General features: G+C 41.1%; 1 protein-coding gene across 1 annotated transcript in view; it reads right to left on the bottom strand.

Moving 5' to 3' along the window:
• Positions 1-12,636: 12,636 nt before the first annotated feature.
• Positions 12,637-15,702, bottom strand: part of LOC119577610 (guanidinobutyrase-like) — a 5,834-nt gene continuing 2,768 nt past the window's right edge. The window contains exons 5-8 of the mRNA XM_037925183.1: positions 15,572-15,676; positions 14,926-15,070; positions 13,070-13,164; positions 12,637-12,856 (exon numbers count right to left, since the gene is read on the bottom strand). Of these exons, the coding sequence (XP_037781111.1) occupies positions 12,749-12,856; positions 13,070-13,164; positions 14,926-15,070; positions 15,572-15,676 (453 nt within the window). The 3' untranslated portion in view covers positions 12,637-12,748. The remainder of the gene's footprint in view (positions 12,857-13,069; positions 13,165-14,925; positions 15,071-15,571; positions 15,677-15,702) is intronic.

Raw genomic sequence — 15,702 nt, 5'->3', positions numbered from 1 at the left:
TTATAAAGTTTCAGTCTTACCTACATGTCTCACCCGAAGAAGCAAAAGTGAAATTAACTAATTGTGCTCGTTCCATTTTTCCTTTTCTGCTTTTTCTGACGAGGGTTTAGTATTTATTTTATGTGGCTGCGATTCACTTTCCTAATCTAATATTTGCCTTTCTCTTCATAGAATACAAATGCGAGTCTGCATATGCTGGATGTCAGTTTGCAACAGCTCTTTCAATAATTCCATTAATGCTTAATTTACACATATATCAATGTGGGTTCTCTGTATTCGCGTATACTTACATCATCTCGCACTTACATATGTAATATAAGTGGACATTGCTTAATACTCGGCATTTATTCAGAAACTGTTATTTCACAGACCGTGCCAATTTCAGAATCGACTGTTTGCGAGATACCCTTAGTCTACGAAACCCTCCTATCACCATATTTATTAGCGGTGCAGTAATTTGGGTAATAAAGCGTCAAGTGATCACCAACCTCCGTGCCTGCTGGCTCTCATACAAAGGGCAACAATCCTCCACCACATTATAGTAAGATGAGAGTTTGTAGGCCAAACCTAAAGACAGTGCATGCTGTCTTGCCATATTATGTATAATGACTTTAAAATTGGCCTTTGCTTGAACATCGAAGATACGAGGCCGCGGCTGTGGTTCATACCTTTGCCCTATCAGTTCAGGACCTACAGTCCTTCTATTAGTGTCCTTCGGCCCTTCCACCTCAAATAAGCCTTCGGCTGGGGTTATACAGTGGCGCCCCTTCAGCTATTCCACACCTAATTATTCAAATGGGGTTAATGCGGGTGGAGTCTGTGAGAGGCCAGACGTGACTGACAGTGGTAGCCAGTACTACTAACAGGTGGGTTGATGTATGATGATAATGCTCAACTATGGGCAGGACCAGGTACTGCATGGAATACCAGTGAGAATTGGCTGTGACGACAGAAAACGTTAATGAGCATAAATTATTATAAAGATTTGGGATTTTTTCTCCATACACTCCTCGTCTGTTGATATTTTATATTATACACCTTGAACTGTATGCATTTACATCATTTTACAGTTATCTTCATTATTATTTCTCATTTTTTCTCTTAATATCATTACTGATATTATCATTATTATCATCTATAGTGGGTGCTCCAGGCCCAGAGTGATATGAAGAGATGGTGTAGTAGCCTACATAGTGTTATGTGCTTTCCATGCCTTCTCGCTTGCAGTTGCCACCACTGACTAGCCTAGTGTGAAAAGGGGGGCAGCTGTGCTGAAGCCTCTCCTACCAGCTCATAGTATCTCCATCATTAAGATTTCTGGATGCCTCCTCATGGCCATTTATGGAAACTAGGTATTGTGTAAGCTTTTGGAGCAGCAGGAGGCCCTAGAGGTACATCAGCATGTTGACATGACAAGGCTTCGTACGAACTCCTGCCCACTTGTCCCCTGAGAAAGTAACTGGCTGTGATGCACATAGATCATGGTGCTGGGAGAGGGCGAACATCCCTCCCACACAGCAAGTGAGATAGGCTGTGGGTCCCACTGGGTTGGCGGCCACTGGTATTTGGACAGGGAGGTCACAGGAACCCACAAGCAGATTATGGCCCCCTCAGCTAGCCATTTCTCTTTATGTGGGGCAACGTCAGTCTGCCCATGGGTGGGAGCTTGGAACTTCTGCTCTTTGCAGCAGGATAATCGGTTGCCACTGCTTTCAATTGAAGCAACTGAGTGTTATGGCTACTCACCCATCATTCATTACTGGTCTGGCTGCAACGTTGGTCACCATCTCTAGGGAGTAGCCATAGCCATCTCTAGCAGACTTCACCTCTCAGTAGTAGGGTTTACTCCAGTCGATATAATATCACTGAGACTGAAACATGTGTTTGGCTTCACATCTCTTATTGCAGTGTATACTCCTACTGAGGTTTGTAAACTCAATGTGAAGGAGATGTTTTATGCCAAACCCACATCTGTAACAGATAGCTGTCCTCAGCAAGATATTTGCATTGTTTTGGGCGACTTCAATGCGGTTTCTGACTGTGATCAAGCTGGGCGTGAGATGTCCCAGAAATTAAGGAATTTTGGATCTTGGTAATTAGACCCACATTGTTGGAGATAGTACAGTATTGCGAGTAATGTGGCCAAGAAGACTGACCACATTCTAGTTAACATTCACTGGAGGATCCTCCCCATCGGTCCAGTGATCACCCTAGGGTATATCATATAGACAGGTTAAAAGAGGGGAGAATGCTCAGGGTTTTGCTAAGGCTATCTCTGATAATTTTGCATCAATTGACAACTTCACCGACCCTGTGCTACTGTCGAATACCTTCAAGCGTGGAACACTGATGCAGCTCAGGAATCCAACTGCTCAAGAGCATGACAGAATTTTATCTCACAGGAGACACTGGAAGCCACAGATGCTTGTCGCAGGGTTCAACTGACGGGATCGTGACTTGCATTGTTCCCTGGCACACAGGCCTTGATCACTGTTGAGAAGGGACAAGCAATAGGAAATAAGGAATCTTGCAGAGGAGATCGAAGGCCATTTCTCACTAGATGACCTCCATCCTTCCAATAAGCTCTGAGAAAGCTGAACTCCAAGCCTCCTCACAGATAACTGCAGTCTACTCAAGTAATGGGCCAGATCATCTCGGATCACACTGGGGTATGAGAATGTTTTAATAATTTGCACCAAGTTGACCCACCAGTAGTTAAGCTGGATGTGGGTGGTGTTGAAATCCCTGTTCCGGACCCATCCATCTGTTAAAGGCTAGTAGTTTGCATGCTGTCCCCATCTGGCAGTCTGGCATTCCCCCCGACTTATCAAGCTTCTTCCCTGTTAGTTCAGGAGTGAGACAAGGCTGTGTTCTTGCACCACTTTTCGACACTTGTATGGACTGGATACTGGGCAGAACTACTGTCCAACATCAGTGGCGCAACACTGGACAATCTTAAGGTTACAGACGTTGACTTTGCTGACGACGTTACTATTCTATCTGTCTCTGGAAACCCGAGTGGCAGCTCTAGATGCGTTTAGCAATGAAGAGAAGCCCCTGGGTCTAGAGGTCTTCTGGACCAAGATCAAGATCCAGGGCTTTGGGGGCCTGCTAGAACCTGTTCAGTTGGCACATGCTTGAGAGCTTTACATGCCTTGGTAGTGTAGTTCATGTAGTTCTTGACTCTGGGGTGTCAGACCAGGAAGTCAGTAAACAGATTGGCCTGACAGCAGTGTCATGAACTCTCTCACCAAGAGTATTTGGAGATGCTGGTACCTGTGCAGAAGGACCAAGTTATGCATCTTCAAGCCCTGATACTGCTAGTTTTACTCTATGGTAGTGAAACCTGGACTCTACCCTATGTCTTTTGTAACAGGCCCAGGGGTACATTTGGCATGACCACATGTCTAACCAATGGTTACACGTAAGACTGGTACAGGACCCTTTACTTGCACAATCTAAGACCACCAACTCCTGTCGCTTCCCACAGGACGATCCTGCCCACCAGGTTGTCTCTGTTTCAACCCCGGATGGAGGCCTATGATATGACCTTAGAAGTCATTATTTGAGCTTACTGATCAGACCTGCTGAGGAGCTAGAGATGGACCGAGGCCCTGCCCGGCGACTTGCCATTAGAGACCCTTGTAGGTGGAAACGCAGGCTGTGCGCCCCCGTCGGCGTTAGTTCCCGAATGCTGATTATTATTCCACAATCAAACTGTAAGATGAATAACAGTCACCAAGCCATATTAATATATGCTGGTAGATGAGGACGTGAAATTATTCAAATTTGCATGATCTATTTGAGATGTAGTGCAGTAACAGGAATGTGTGTTTTTATACCAAATCCTGTTAAAACGACATTCAATACTAAGGAAATTGTATATACCGCTGTAGTTTTCACATTTATTTCAATCTTTTACAATGCTGCGTCTTTTGATAACCTACACTATTGGGAATGGGCCGATCTTTTGCTTGGCAGCCAGCCACCGCAGATATCGACAGTTTAAGAGCTATATGTACGTTAAGTGTGCACAGTTACCCCATTTCCGACGAGACGTTTACACGACCGAGGCAAACATTGATCTCACGAAGGTCTATGCAAGTACGCCTCGTTGATTTGGCTGTGCACGTTCTCGCAAGATTGCGTTGTTAGTACTTTTCGCAGATGCCGAGGGTTCATTACTGCCCAGGCGGTCAGGTCAGTGTATTACGGCAGAGTAGACATTTCGCAGGAAGTAGGTTGAGATAACAAGCGTATGCACTGAAAAGGCGCAAATAACTCTTTAGGGGTAAATATTTGCGGTGGCTGGCTGCCAAGCAAAAGATCGGCCCACTCATATTAGATTGTAAGTTACCAAGACAAAGAAAATTGTACACTTGTGAAATGTGAATACTACAGACGTTTATGCACCTTCCTTACTACACAAATCTCTACCTAACATGTGATCGGGAATCGCACCTTTCTGTTACTGCGCTACATTTTCAAAAAATAATGCAAAGGAGATTGATTTCATCACGTCCTTATCTACATTTCTATGAATACATATATAGTTTAGATATGACCGTCTGGGTAGTGGTGAACCCCCAGCATCTGGGCACGTACGACGCAGTACTGCACTGTAGTGACAAGACCTTACTTTTATATACCTTGGACACGAGTATGTTGTTTGCCAACACGGCTGGGCATAAACAGCAAACACCTGTAAAGGCAATTATATTCGAGAAAGCTACGTGCAGATTGTCCCAATAGATGGCTTTTCTGCCACAGAATACATGATAGGTATCATACGTGATTCACAAACACTAACATTTATGTCTTAATGGCATTGACCTTTTCTGAATAAATTCTGTACTCCGGGAACTATGGCGTTTTCTTGCTTGGTGTAACAGTTGTCTCTGTCATCCATTGACCAACAACATAATTCCAAGTTCAATTGTTGTATTGTTAATGCCATAGCAATAATCAAAATTGAAGTAAAGTAAAAATTGATGTTTACGTACTCGACTTCTAATCCAAAACTCACTTTTCACTTTTCAACTTGTTTCAGTGTTCATATATGATACTGCAAAAATGTAAAACGTAAAATTAAAGAAGTTCTCCCAGGCCAACTAAAGGGCATTTTCCTCAATTTCCTTCCATTTGAAACGATCTTAAAAATAATAAAAAATACAGCATTTATGACCAAAGGACAATTTGATTCCCTTTTATTTTTATTGACTAAATAATAAATGCAGTACATAATATGGAGGCCCCCTCAATTAAAATACCAACATACTTTCAAAATATTTTATTATTCTGTAACACTGCAAGTAAAATAGTACAATTTAAAGCTTGTAGTCTAAGAATGGAAATAAGTCAATAAGAGAATGACAACAAGGGGTTTGATGGAAATGATCTGGACAGCGAGAAAGGCCAGTGAAAAAAACACACAAGAAAGATATCCAGACACCAGGGCAGCATTTTTTTAATCATCAGCACACACAGGTACCTGGACTCCAGTTGTCCATTAAGGCAAGACATTGGGTCCGGTGGCTTCTTTCAGGTTGATTTTCATACAAAAATAAAATAATAATAATCATAATATTAATGTTTGATAATAACAATAATAATAACTATTCTGATAATAAGAGTAATGATAATAATGACCTCATTATTCAACCACACATTCACCTATCATTAACATAAGAACAAGATTCCTTTCCAAACCTTTGAAATATGCCTTAAAATCCTTTCTTAATGATTATCTATACCTCTGAGCAAGGTCCAAAAAATATTCAAGTATCTTTTTTTTTTTTACATTGGTTACAATAAGATGAAATTGCATCATTTGCACTTTTTTTGTTTAATGATTTTCATTATTTTCTTTTAATGTTTAAATATGAGATTACAAACCTCAAACATACACCACCCACCTGCAGGAAGACCCTAGGGTGAGGCCCGGCTTAAAAAACCTCACTCTCAGACCGGAAGACAAGTTCAGGAATGGGAGAAGTCTGGCTTAACCTCCTTAATGATCTTTCATAATGCACTTCCTTTTTCTATTTAGCAAAATGAACTTGCAAAAAGTGCTTGTTTTACTTTTGTGTCATTGCTAACAACACGATATTAAAAATTATAATACAGTTAATGGAAATCCTTACAATGGTAGTTTTACCACATTTAATTAGGGGACAAATGCTGGAAACTCATAATTCAAATATGATCAGACAGATGCTTTATAATTTCATCAATATATATATACATATACATATATACATATATATATACATATATACATATATACATATATATATACATATATAATACATACATATACAATATACAAATATATATATGTATATATGTATATGTATATATATATGTATATATGTATATGTATATATATATATATGTATATGGATATATATATATATATATATATATGTATATATATATTGATGAAATTATAAAGCATCTGTCTGATCATATTTGAATTATGAGTTTCCAGCATTTGTCCCCTAATTAAATGTGGTAAAACTACCATTGTAAGGATTTCCATTAACTGTATTATAATTTTTAATATCGTGTTGTTAGCAATGACACAAAAGTCAAACAAGCACTTTTTTGCAAGTTCATTTTGCTAAATAGAAAAAGGAAGTGCATTATGAAAGATCATTAAGGAGGTTAAGCCAGACTTCTCCCATTCCTGAACTTGTCTTCCGGTCTGAGAGTGAGGTTTTTTAAGCCGGGCCTCACCCTAGGGTCTTCCTGCAGGTGGGTGGTGTATGTTTGAGGTTTGTAATCTCATATTTAAACATTAAAAGAAAATCATGAAAATCATTAAACAAAAAAAGTGCAAATGATGCAATTTCATCTTATTGTAACCAATGTAAAAAAAAAAAAAGATACTTGAATATTTTTTGGACCTTGCTCAGAGGTATAGATAATCATTAAGAAAGGATTTTAAGGCATATTTCAAAGGTTTGGAAAGGAATCTTGTTCTTATGTTAATGATAGGTGAATGTGTGGTTGAATAATGAGGTCATTATTATCATTACTCTTATTATCAGAATAGTTATTATTATTGTTATTATCAAACATTAATATTATGATTATTATTATTTTATTTTTGTATGAAAATCAACCTGAAAGAAGCCACCGGACCCAATGTCTTGCCTTAATGGACAACTGGAGTCCAGGTACCTGTGTGTGCTGATGATTAAAAAAATGCTGCCCTGGTGTCTGGATATCTTTCTTGTGTGTTTTTTTTTCACTGGCCTTTCTCGCTGTCCAGATCATTTCCATCAAACCCCTTGTTGTCATTCTCTTATTGACTTATTTCCATTCTTAGACTACAAGCTTTAAATTGTACTATTTTACTTGCAGTGTTACAGAATAATAAAATATTTTGAAAGTATGTTGGTATTTTAATTGAGGGGGCCTCCATATTATGTACTGCATTTATTATTTAGTCAATAAAAATAAAAGGGAATCAAATTGTCCTTTGGTCATAAATGCTGTATTTTTTATTATTTTTAAGATCGTTTCAAATGGAAGGAAATTGAGGAAAATGCCCTTTAGTTGGCCTGAGAGAACTTTTTTAATTTTACTTTTACATTTTTGCAGTATCATATATGAACACTGAAACAAGTTGAAAAGTGAAAAGTGAGTTTTGGATTAGAAGTCGAGTACGTAAACATCAATTTTTACTTTACTTCAATTTTGATTATTGCTATGGCATTAACAATACAACAATTGAACTTGGAATTATGTTGTTGGTCAATGGATGACAGAGACAACTGTTACACCAAGCAAGAAAACGCCATAGTTCCCGGAGTACAGAATTTATTCAGAAAAGGTCAATGCCATTAAGACATAAATGTTAGTGTTTGTGAATCACGTATGATACCTATCATGTATTCTGTGGCTGCACGTAGCTTTCTCGAATATAATTGCCTTTACAGGTGTTTGCTGTTTATGCCCAGCCGTGTTGGCAAACAGCATACTCGTGTCCAAGGTATATAAAGGTAAGGTCTTGTCACTACAGTGCAGTACTGCGTCGTACGTGCCCAGATGCTGGGGGTTCACCACTACCCAGACGGTCATATCTAAACTATACTTGTATTCATAGAAATGTAGATAAGGACGTGATGAAATCAATCTCCTTTGCATTATTTTGAAAATGTAGCGCAGTAACAGAAAGGTGCGATTCCCGATCACATGTTAGGTAGAGATTTGTGTAGTAAGGAAGGTGCATAAACGTCTGTAGTATTCACATTTCACAAGTGTACAATTTTCTTTGTCTTGGTAACTTACAATCTAATATGAGTGGGCCGATCTTTTGCTTGGCAGCCAGCCACCGCAAATATTTACCCCTAAAGAGTTATTTGCGCCTTTTCAGTGCATACGCTTGTTATCTCAACCTACTTCCTGCGAAATGTCTACTCTGCCGTAATACACTGACCTGACCGCCTGGGCAGTAATGAACCCTCGGCATCTGCGAAAAGTACTAACAACGCAATCTTGCGAGAACGTGCACAGCCAAATCAACGAGGCGTACTTGCATAGACCTTCGTGAGATCAATGTTTGCCTCGGTCGTGTAAACGTCTCGTCGGAAATGGGGTAACTGTGCACACTTAACGTACAAATAGCTCTTAAACTGTCGATATCTGCGGTGGCTGGCTGCCAAGCAAAAGATCGGCCCATTCCCAATAGTGTAGGTTATCAAAAGACACAGCATTGTCAAAATTGAAATAAATGTGAAAACTACAGCGGTATATACATTTTCCTTAGTATTGAATGTCGTTTTAACAGGATTTGGTATAAAAAACACACATTCCTGTTACTGCACTACATCTCAAATAGATCATGCAAATTGAATAATTTCACGTCCTCATCTACCAGCATATATTAATATGGCTTGGTGACTGTAATTTATCTTACAGTTTGATTGTGGAATAATAATCAGCATTCGGAACTAACGCGACGGGGGCGCACAGCCTGCGTTTCCGCCTACAAGGGTCTCTAATGGCAAGTCGCCGGGCAGGGCCTCGGTCCATCTCTAGCTCCTCAGCAGGTCTGATCAGTAAGCTCAAATAATGACTTCTAAGGTCATATCATAGGCCTCCATCCGGGGTTGAAACAGAGACAACCTGGTGGGCAGGATCGTCCTGTGGGAAGCGACAGGAGTTGGTGGTCTTAGATTGTGCAAGTAAAGGGTCCTGTACCAGTCTTACGTGTAACCATTGGTTAGACATGTTGGTCATGCCAAATGTACCCCTGGCCTGTTACAAAAGACATAGGGTAGAGTCCAGGTTTCACTACCATAGAGTAAAACTAGCAGTATCAGGGCTTGAAGATGCATAACTTGGTCCTTCTGCACAGGTACCAGCATCTCCAAATACTCTTGGTGAGAGAGTTCATGACACTGCTGTCAGGCCAATCTGTTTACTGACTTCCTGGTCTGACACCCCAGAGTCAAGAACTACATGAACTACACTACCAAGGCATGTAAAGCTCTCAAGCATGTGCCGACTGAACAGGTTCTAGCAGGCCCCCAAAGCCCTGGATCTTGATCTTGGTCCAGAAGACCTCTAGACCAGGGGCTTCTCTTCATTGCTAAACGCATCTAGAGCTGCACTCGGTTTCCAGAGACAGATAGAATAGTAACGTCGTCAGCAAAGTCAACGTCTGTAACCTTAAGATTGTCCAGTGTTGCGCCACTGATGTTGGACAGTAGTTCTGCCCAGTATCCAGTCCATACAAGTGTCGAAAAGTGGTGCAAGAACACAGCCTTGTCTCACTCCTGAACTAACAGGGAAGAAGCTTGATAAGTCGGGGGGAATGCCAGACTGCCAGATGGCGACAGCATGCAAACTACTAGCCTTTAACAGATGGATGGGTCCGGAACAGGGATTTCAACACCACCCACATCCAGCTTAACTACTGGTGGGTCAACTTGGTGCAAATTATTAAAACATTCTCATACCCCAGTGTGGTCTGAGATGATCTGGCCCATTACTTGAGTAGATTGCAGTTATCTGTGAGGAGGCTTGGAGTTCAGCTTTCTCAGAGCTTATTGGAAGGATGGAGGTCATCTAGTGAGAAATGGCCTTCGATCTCCTCTGCAAGATTCCTTATTTCCTATTGCTTGTCCCTTCTCAACAGTGATCAAGGCCTGTGTGCCAGGGAACAATGCAAGTCACGATCCCGTCAGTTGAACCCTGCGACAAGCATCTGTGGCTTCCAGTGTCTCCTGTGAGATAAAATTCTGTCATGCTCTTGAGCAGTTGGATTCCTGAGCTGCATCAGTGTTCCACGCTTGAAGGTATTCGACAGTAGCACAGGGTCGGTCAAGTTGTCAATTGATTCAAAATTATCAGAGATAGCCTCAGCAAAACCCTGAGCATTCTCCCCTCTTTTAACCTGTCTATATGAAATACCCTAGGGTGATCACTGGACCGATGGGGAGGATCCTCCAGTGAATGTTAACTAGAATGTGGTCAGTCTTCTTGGCCACATTACTCGCAATGCTGTACTATCTCCAACAATGTGGGTCTAATTACCAAGATCCAAAATTCCTTAATTTCTGGGACATCTCACGCCCAGCTCGATCACAGTCAGAAACCGCATTGAAGTCGCCCAAAACAATGCAAATATCTTGCTGAGGACAGCTATCTGTTACAGATGTGGGTTTGGCATAAAACATCCTTCACATTGAGTTTACAAACCTCAGTAGGAGTATACACTGCAATAAGAGATGTGAAGCCAAACACATGTTTCAGTCTCAGTGATATTATATCGACTGGAGTAAACCCTACTACTGAGAGGTGAAGTCTGCTAGAGATGGCTATGGCTACTCCCTAGAGATGGTGACCAACGTTGCAGCCAGACCAGTAATGAATGATGGGTGAGTAGCCATAACACTCAGTTGCTTCAATTGAAAGCAGTGGCAACCGATTATCCTGCTGCAAAGAGCAGAAGTTCCAAGCTCCCACCCATGGGCAGACTGACGTTGCCCCACATAAAGAGAAATGGCTAGCTGAGGGGGCCATAATCTGCTTGTGGGTTCCTGTGACCTCCCTGTCCAAATACCAGTGGCCGCCAACCCAGTGGGACCCACAGCCTATCTCACTTGCTGGGTGGGAGGGATGTTCGCCCTCTCCCAGCACCATGATCTATGTGCATCACAGCCAGTTACTTTCTCAGGGGACAAGTGGCAGGAGTTAGTACGAAGCCTTGTCATGTCAACATGCTGATGTACCTCTAGGGCCTCCTGCTGCTCCAAAAGCTTACACAATACCTAGTTTCCATAAATGGCCATGAGGAGGCATCCAGAAATCTTAATGATGGAGATACTATGAGCTGGTAGGAGAGGCTTCAGCACAGCTGCCCCCCTTTTCACACTAGGCTAGTCAGTGGTGGCAACTGCAAGCGAGAAGGCATGGAAAGCACTTAACACTATGTAGGCTACTACACCATCTCTTCATATCACTCTGGGCCTGGAGCACCCACTATAGATGATAATAATGATAATATCAGTAATGATATTAAGAGAAAAAATGAGAAATAATAATGAAGATAACTGTAAAATGATGTAAATGCATACAGTTCAAGGTGTATAATATAAAATATCAACAGACGAGGAGTGTATGGAGAAAAAATCCCAAATCTTTATAATAATTTATGCTCATTAACGTTTTCTGTCGTCACAGCCAATTCTCACTGGTATTCCAATGCAGTACCTGGTCCTGCCCATAGTTGAGCATTATCATCATACATCAACCACCTGTTAGTAGTACTGGCTACCACTGTCAGTCACGTCTGGCCTCTCACAGACTCCACCCGCATTAACCCCATTTGAATAATTAGGTGTGGAATAGCTGAAGGGGCGCCACTGTATAACCCCAGCCGAAGGCTTATTTGAGGTGGAAGGGCCGAAGGACACTAATAGAAGGACTGTAGGTCCTGAACTGATAGGGCAAAGGTATGAACCACAGCCGCGGCCTCGTATCTTCGATGTTCAAGCAAAGGCCAATTTTAAAGTCATTATACATAATATGGCAAGACAGCATGCACTGTCTTTAGGTTTGGCCTACAAACTCTCATCTTACTATAATGTGGTGGAGGATTGTTGCCCTTTGTATGAGAGCCAGCAGGCACGGAGGTTGGTGATCACTTGACGCTTTATTACCCAAATTACTGCACCGCTAATAAATATGGTGATAGGAGGGTTTCGTAGACTAAGGGTATCTCGCAAACAGTCGATTCTGAAATTGGCACGGTCTGTGAAATAACAGTTTCTGAATAAATGCCGAGTATTAAGCAATGTCCACTTATATTACATATGTAAGTGCGAGATGATGTAAGTATACGCGAATACAGAGAACCCACATTGATATATGTGTAAATTAAGCATTAATGGAATTATTGAAAGAGCTGTTGCAAACTGACATCCAGCATATGCAGACTCGCATTTGTATTCTATGAAGAGAAAGGCAAATATTAGATTAGGAAAGTGAATCGCAGCCACATAAAATAAATACTAAACCCTCGTCAGAAAAAGCAGAAAAGGAAAAATGGAACGAGCACAATTAGTTAATTTCACTTTTACTTCTTCGGGTGAGACATGCAGGTAAGACTGAAACTTTATCATTTTTTAATGCATTCATACATTTTTATTCAAACGGTACTCATCCCCACAAAAATAAAAATCTACTCTAAACAACTATAGTAGAATGTTGATTATAATAATAACGATGGGCTTTATTTAAAATCATAATATTTTACACGTGGAAGAACACAGAGCATCTCAAAGAGCAGATTAGCGCCTGTGAGAGCGGTGGTTCCCTCGAAGTCATATGGAGGAGATACCTAAAAAAAGAGAGAAAAAAACGATAATTCGACAGTTTCAATTTGGAAATCAACAATGGGTTTCAATAAGTTACTTGGAAGAGAAGAAAGAATGATAAAACGACACCAAAGGATGGGTAACAGGAGGCACAGCAACAGCCTAAAAATGAATATAAATAGTCAGAACATTCGATACAAAATAATATCAAGAAAACGGGGTAGACCAAGCAGTACCTCGACCAAGTCACAGCCCACGAGGTTCAGGCCACGGCACCCGCGGATGATCTCCAGCGCCTGGATAGGGGTCAGACCTCCGATTTCCGGGGTGCCTACGAGGGGGAAGGGGGGGTCATTAGCAAGAGGCCTGTTAACAGGTTTTATCCAATTTGTCATGCTAATTCACAAACGCATAAGAACGCGTAAACACACACACACACTTTTGTGTTTATATATATATATATATATATATATATATATATATATATATATATATATATATATATGTATATCTTCGCCTGTCCTTCTTTAGTATCTAATTATTCATACATATGGTCGTATGCTTCTGATTTTGCGATGGCAACTGATTTCTTAGCTTTCTTGCAACATTGTTTATATGCTGCTCAGTCTTCATCTAATTTACTTTCTTCCATTTTTTTGTTGGCTTTCTTCTTTGCTAATTTTTTCTTGTACTTCTTCATTAAACCACTAAATTTGCTTATTTTCGCATACCTTTCCACTTCTCTCACCCAGTATTTCCTTTCCAGCTCTTAATATAACACTGTTTGCATCATTCCACCAGGTGTTCACATCTACCATATCGTGGTTCAGCTCTCTTAGAATTCGGTCTTTGAATTCTTGTTGGATTTAATTTTCCTTTAGTTTAAATCATTGTATCCTCTGAGTTGTAGTTTTCCATTTCTGCTTCTGCGTGACAGCTATGGTGAGATCAGTGACAACCAAGCGGTGCTGCTCAGTCACATGATCTCCAGGTATTACTTTGCAGTTTTTAATCTTCCAAATATTTTTCCTTCGATATAAAAGGAAGTCAATTTGAATTGCTCTGTCACCACTTTTGTAAGTAATAAGGTGTTCATTTCTCTTACCTTTTTTTTGTATGGTGCCCTGTCAGATTCTGACATTGACTGTCACAGCATGATAATTAATTGTATTTTCATGTTGTGATGATGTTGGAGTGAGTACGTGGTAGGATCCCCAGTTCCTTTCCACGGAGAATGCCGGTGTCACCTTTTAGGTAATCATTCTCTCTATTTATCCGGGCTTGGGACCAGCACTGACTTGGGCTGTCTTGCCCACCCAGTGGCTAGGTAGACAATCGTGGTGAAGTTTCTTGCTCAAGGGAACAACGCGCCGGCCGGTGACTCGAACCCTCGAACTCAGATTGCTGTCGTGACAGTCTTGAGTCTGATGCTGTACCCACTCGGCCACCGCGCCTTTTTTTTGGCCATTCATATCTCATCCAATTATGCATCTTTCACTTTCATCAACATTTTCCAATTCCATTTCTTCCTTCTCCGTTTGCTCCTCCAAATATCAACTTGTACACTTCACCTAATTCTTTCGCCTTGTTCCCCTTCCATCTTGTTTCCTGCCTTTGATAAAAGCACGTCCGCTTTCTTAGTTTTCATACTATCTGCCAGAACCCGGCCTCTTCCTGTCATGATCCCAATATTTAATGTCCCAATTCGCAAATATTGAACTAGCTTCTCGCTGTTCCGCAGAATTAGGGCGATGTATCTGTGGGTCGCTTACGGGCGACATCCTAACATTGGTGACTCTACTTGTTTGGCTCATTTCATGTAAAGTTTTGGCGAGATTTTACAGGCGAAGGCCCTTCCCGACCCCAACCCTCCCCAATTATCCGGACTATATGTCTCTCTCTATATATATAGACAGACAGCCGGTATGCATATATATATATATATATATATATATATAAATATATGTATATATTTATATATATTCTGATATATAGATATATGTATATATTTATATATATTCTGATATATATATATATATATATATATATATATATATATATATATTATATAAGAATACGGACTCGACCTTACCAGTGCCAGGACAGAAGCCAGGGTCAATAGCGTCGATGTCGAATGAGAGGTAAACTGGTCGATCACCCATTATGGCTTTCACCTCTTTCATCAAAGGCTCCAGGGACTTGTGCCAACACTGGTGCGCTTGGACAATGTGGAAGCCCTGACAACAAAGGTGGCGAAGGTGACATGAGAATTTACGCTGGAGGTAGGAGCGTGGGTAGTTTGTTCGTGTCCGTTTGTTTGTTTATCTGTCTGTCTGTTTGCCTATCTGTCTCTCTCTAGCTCTTTCAGTTGCTCTCTCTCTCTGTATCTCTTTCTTTGACATATATGAACTTCTCCTGTCATTGCACCTTGACATAGATATGAGTTGATGTTTATCTCATAAATATTCAAACTACTGTTATGACAGTGTTCCTCTTAAAACACACACACACACACACACACACACACACACACACACACACACACACACACACACACACACACACACACACACACACACACACACACACACACACACACACACACACACACACACACACACACCACCTGCGCGCACACACACACACACACACCACCTGCGCGCACACACACACACACACACACACACACACACACACACACACACACACACACACACAAGGTATGTAAATGACCACACCTTGCTTATCTGCCACGCATGCGCATCCACAGTGTAAGAGGAACCGCGTAGGCCTATCTGCACGGTAGCCCTTCGGGTCGATAAGGTCCTCCTCCGACCGCCCCCCTGAAGGCGTCGGGTTGCCCGTGGTG

This window comes from Penaeus monodon, chromosome 10, assembly GCF_015228065.2.
Source record: "Penaeus monodon isolate SGIC_2016 chromosome 10, NSTDA_Pmon_1, whole genome shotgun sequence".
Classification (NCBI taxonomy): domain Eukaryota; kingdom Metazoa; phylum Arthropoda; class Malacostraca; order Decapoda; family Penaeidae; genus Penaeus; species Penaeus monodon.
The sequence above is the reverse complement of the archived record's forward strand: the minus strand, read 5'-3'. Positions and strand labels throughout refer to the sequence as shown.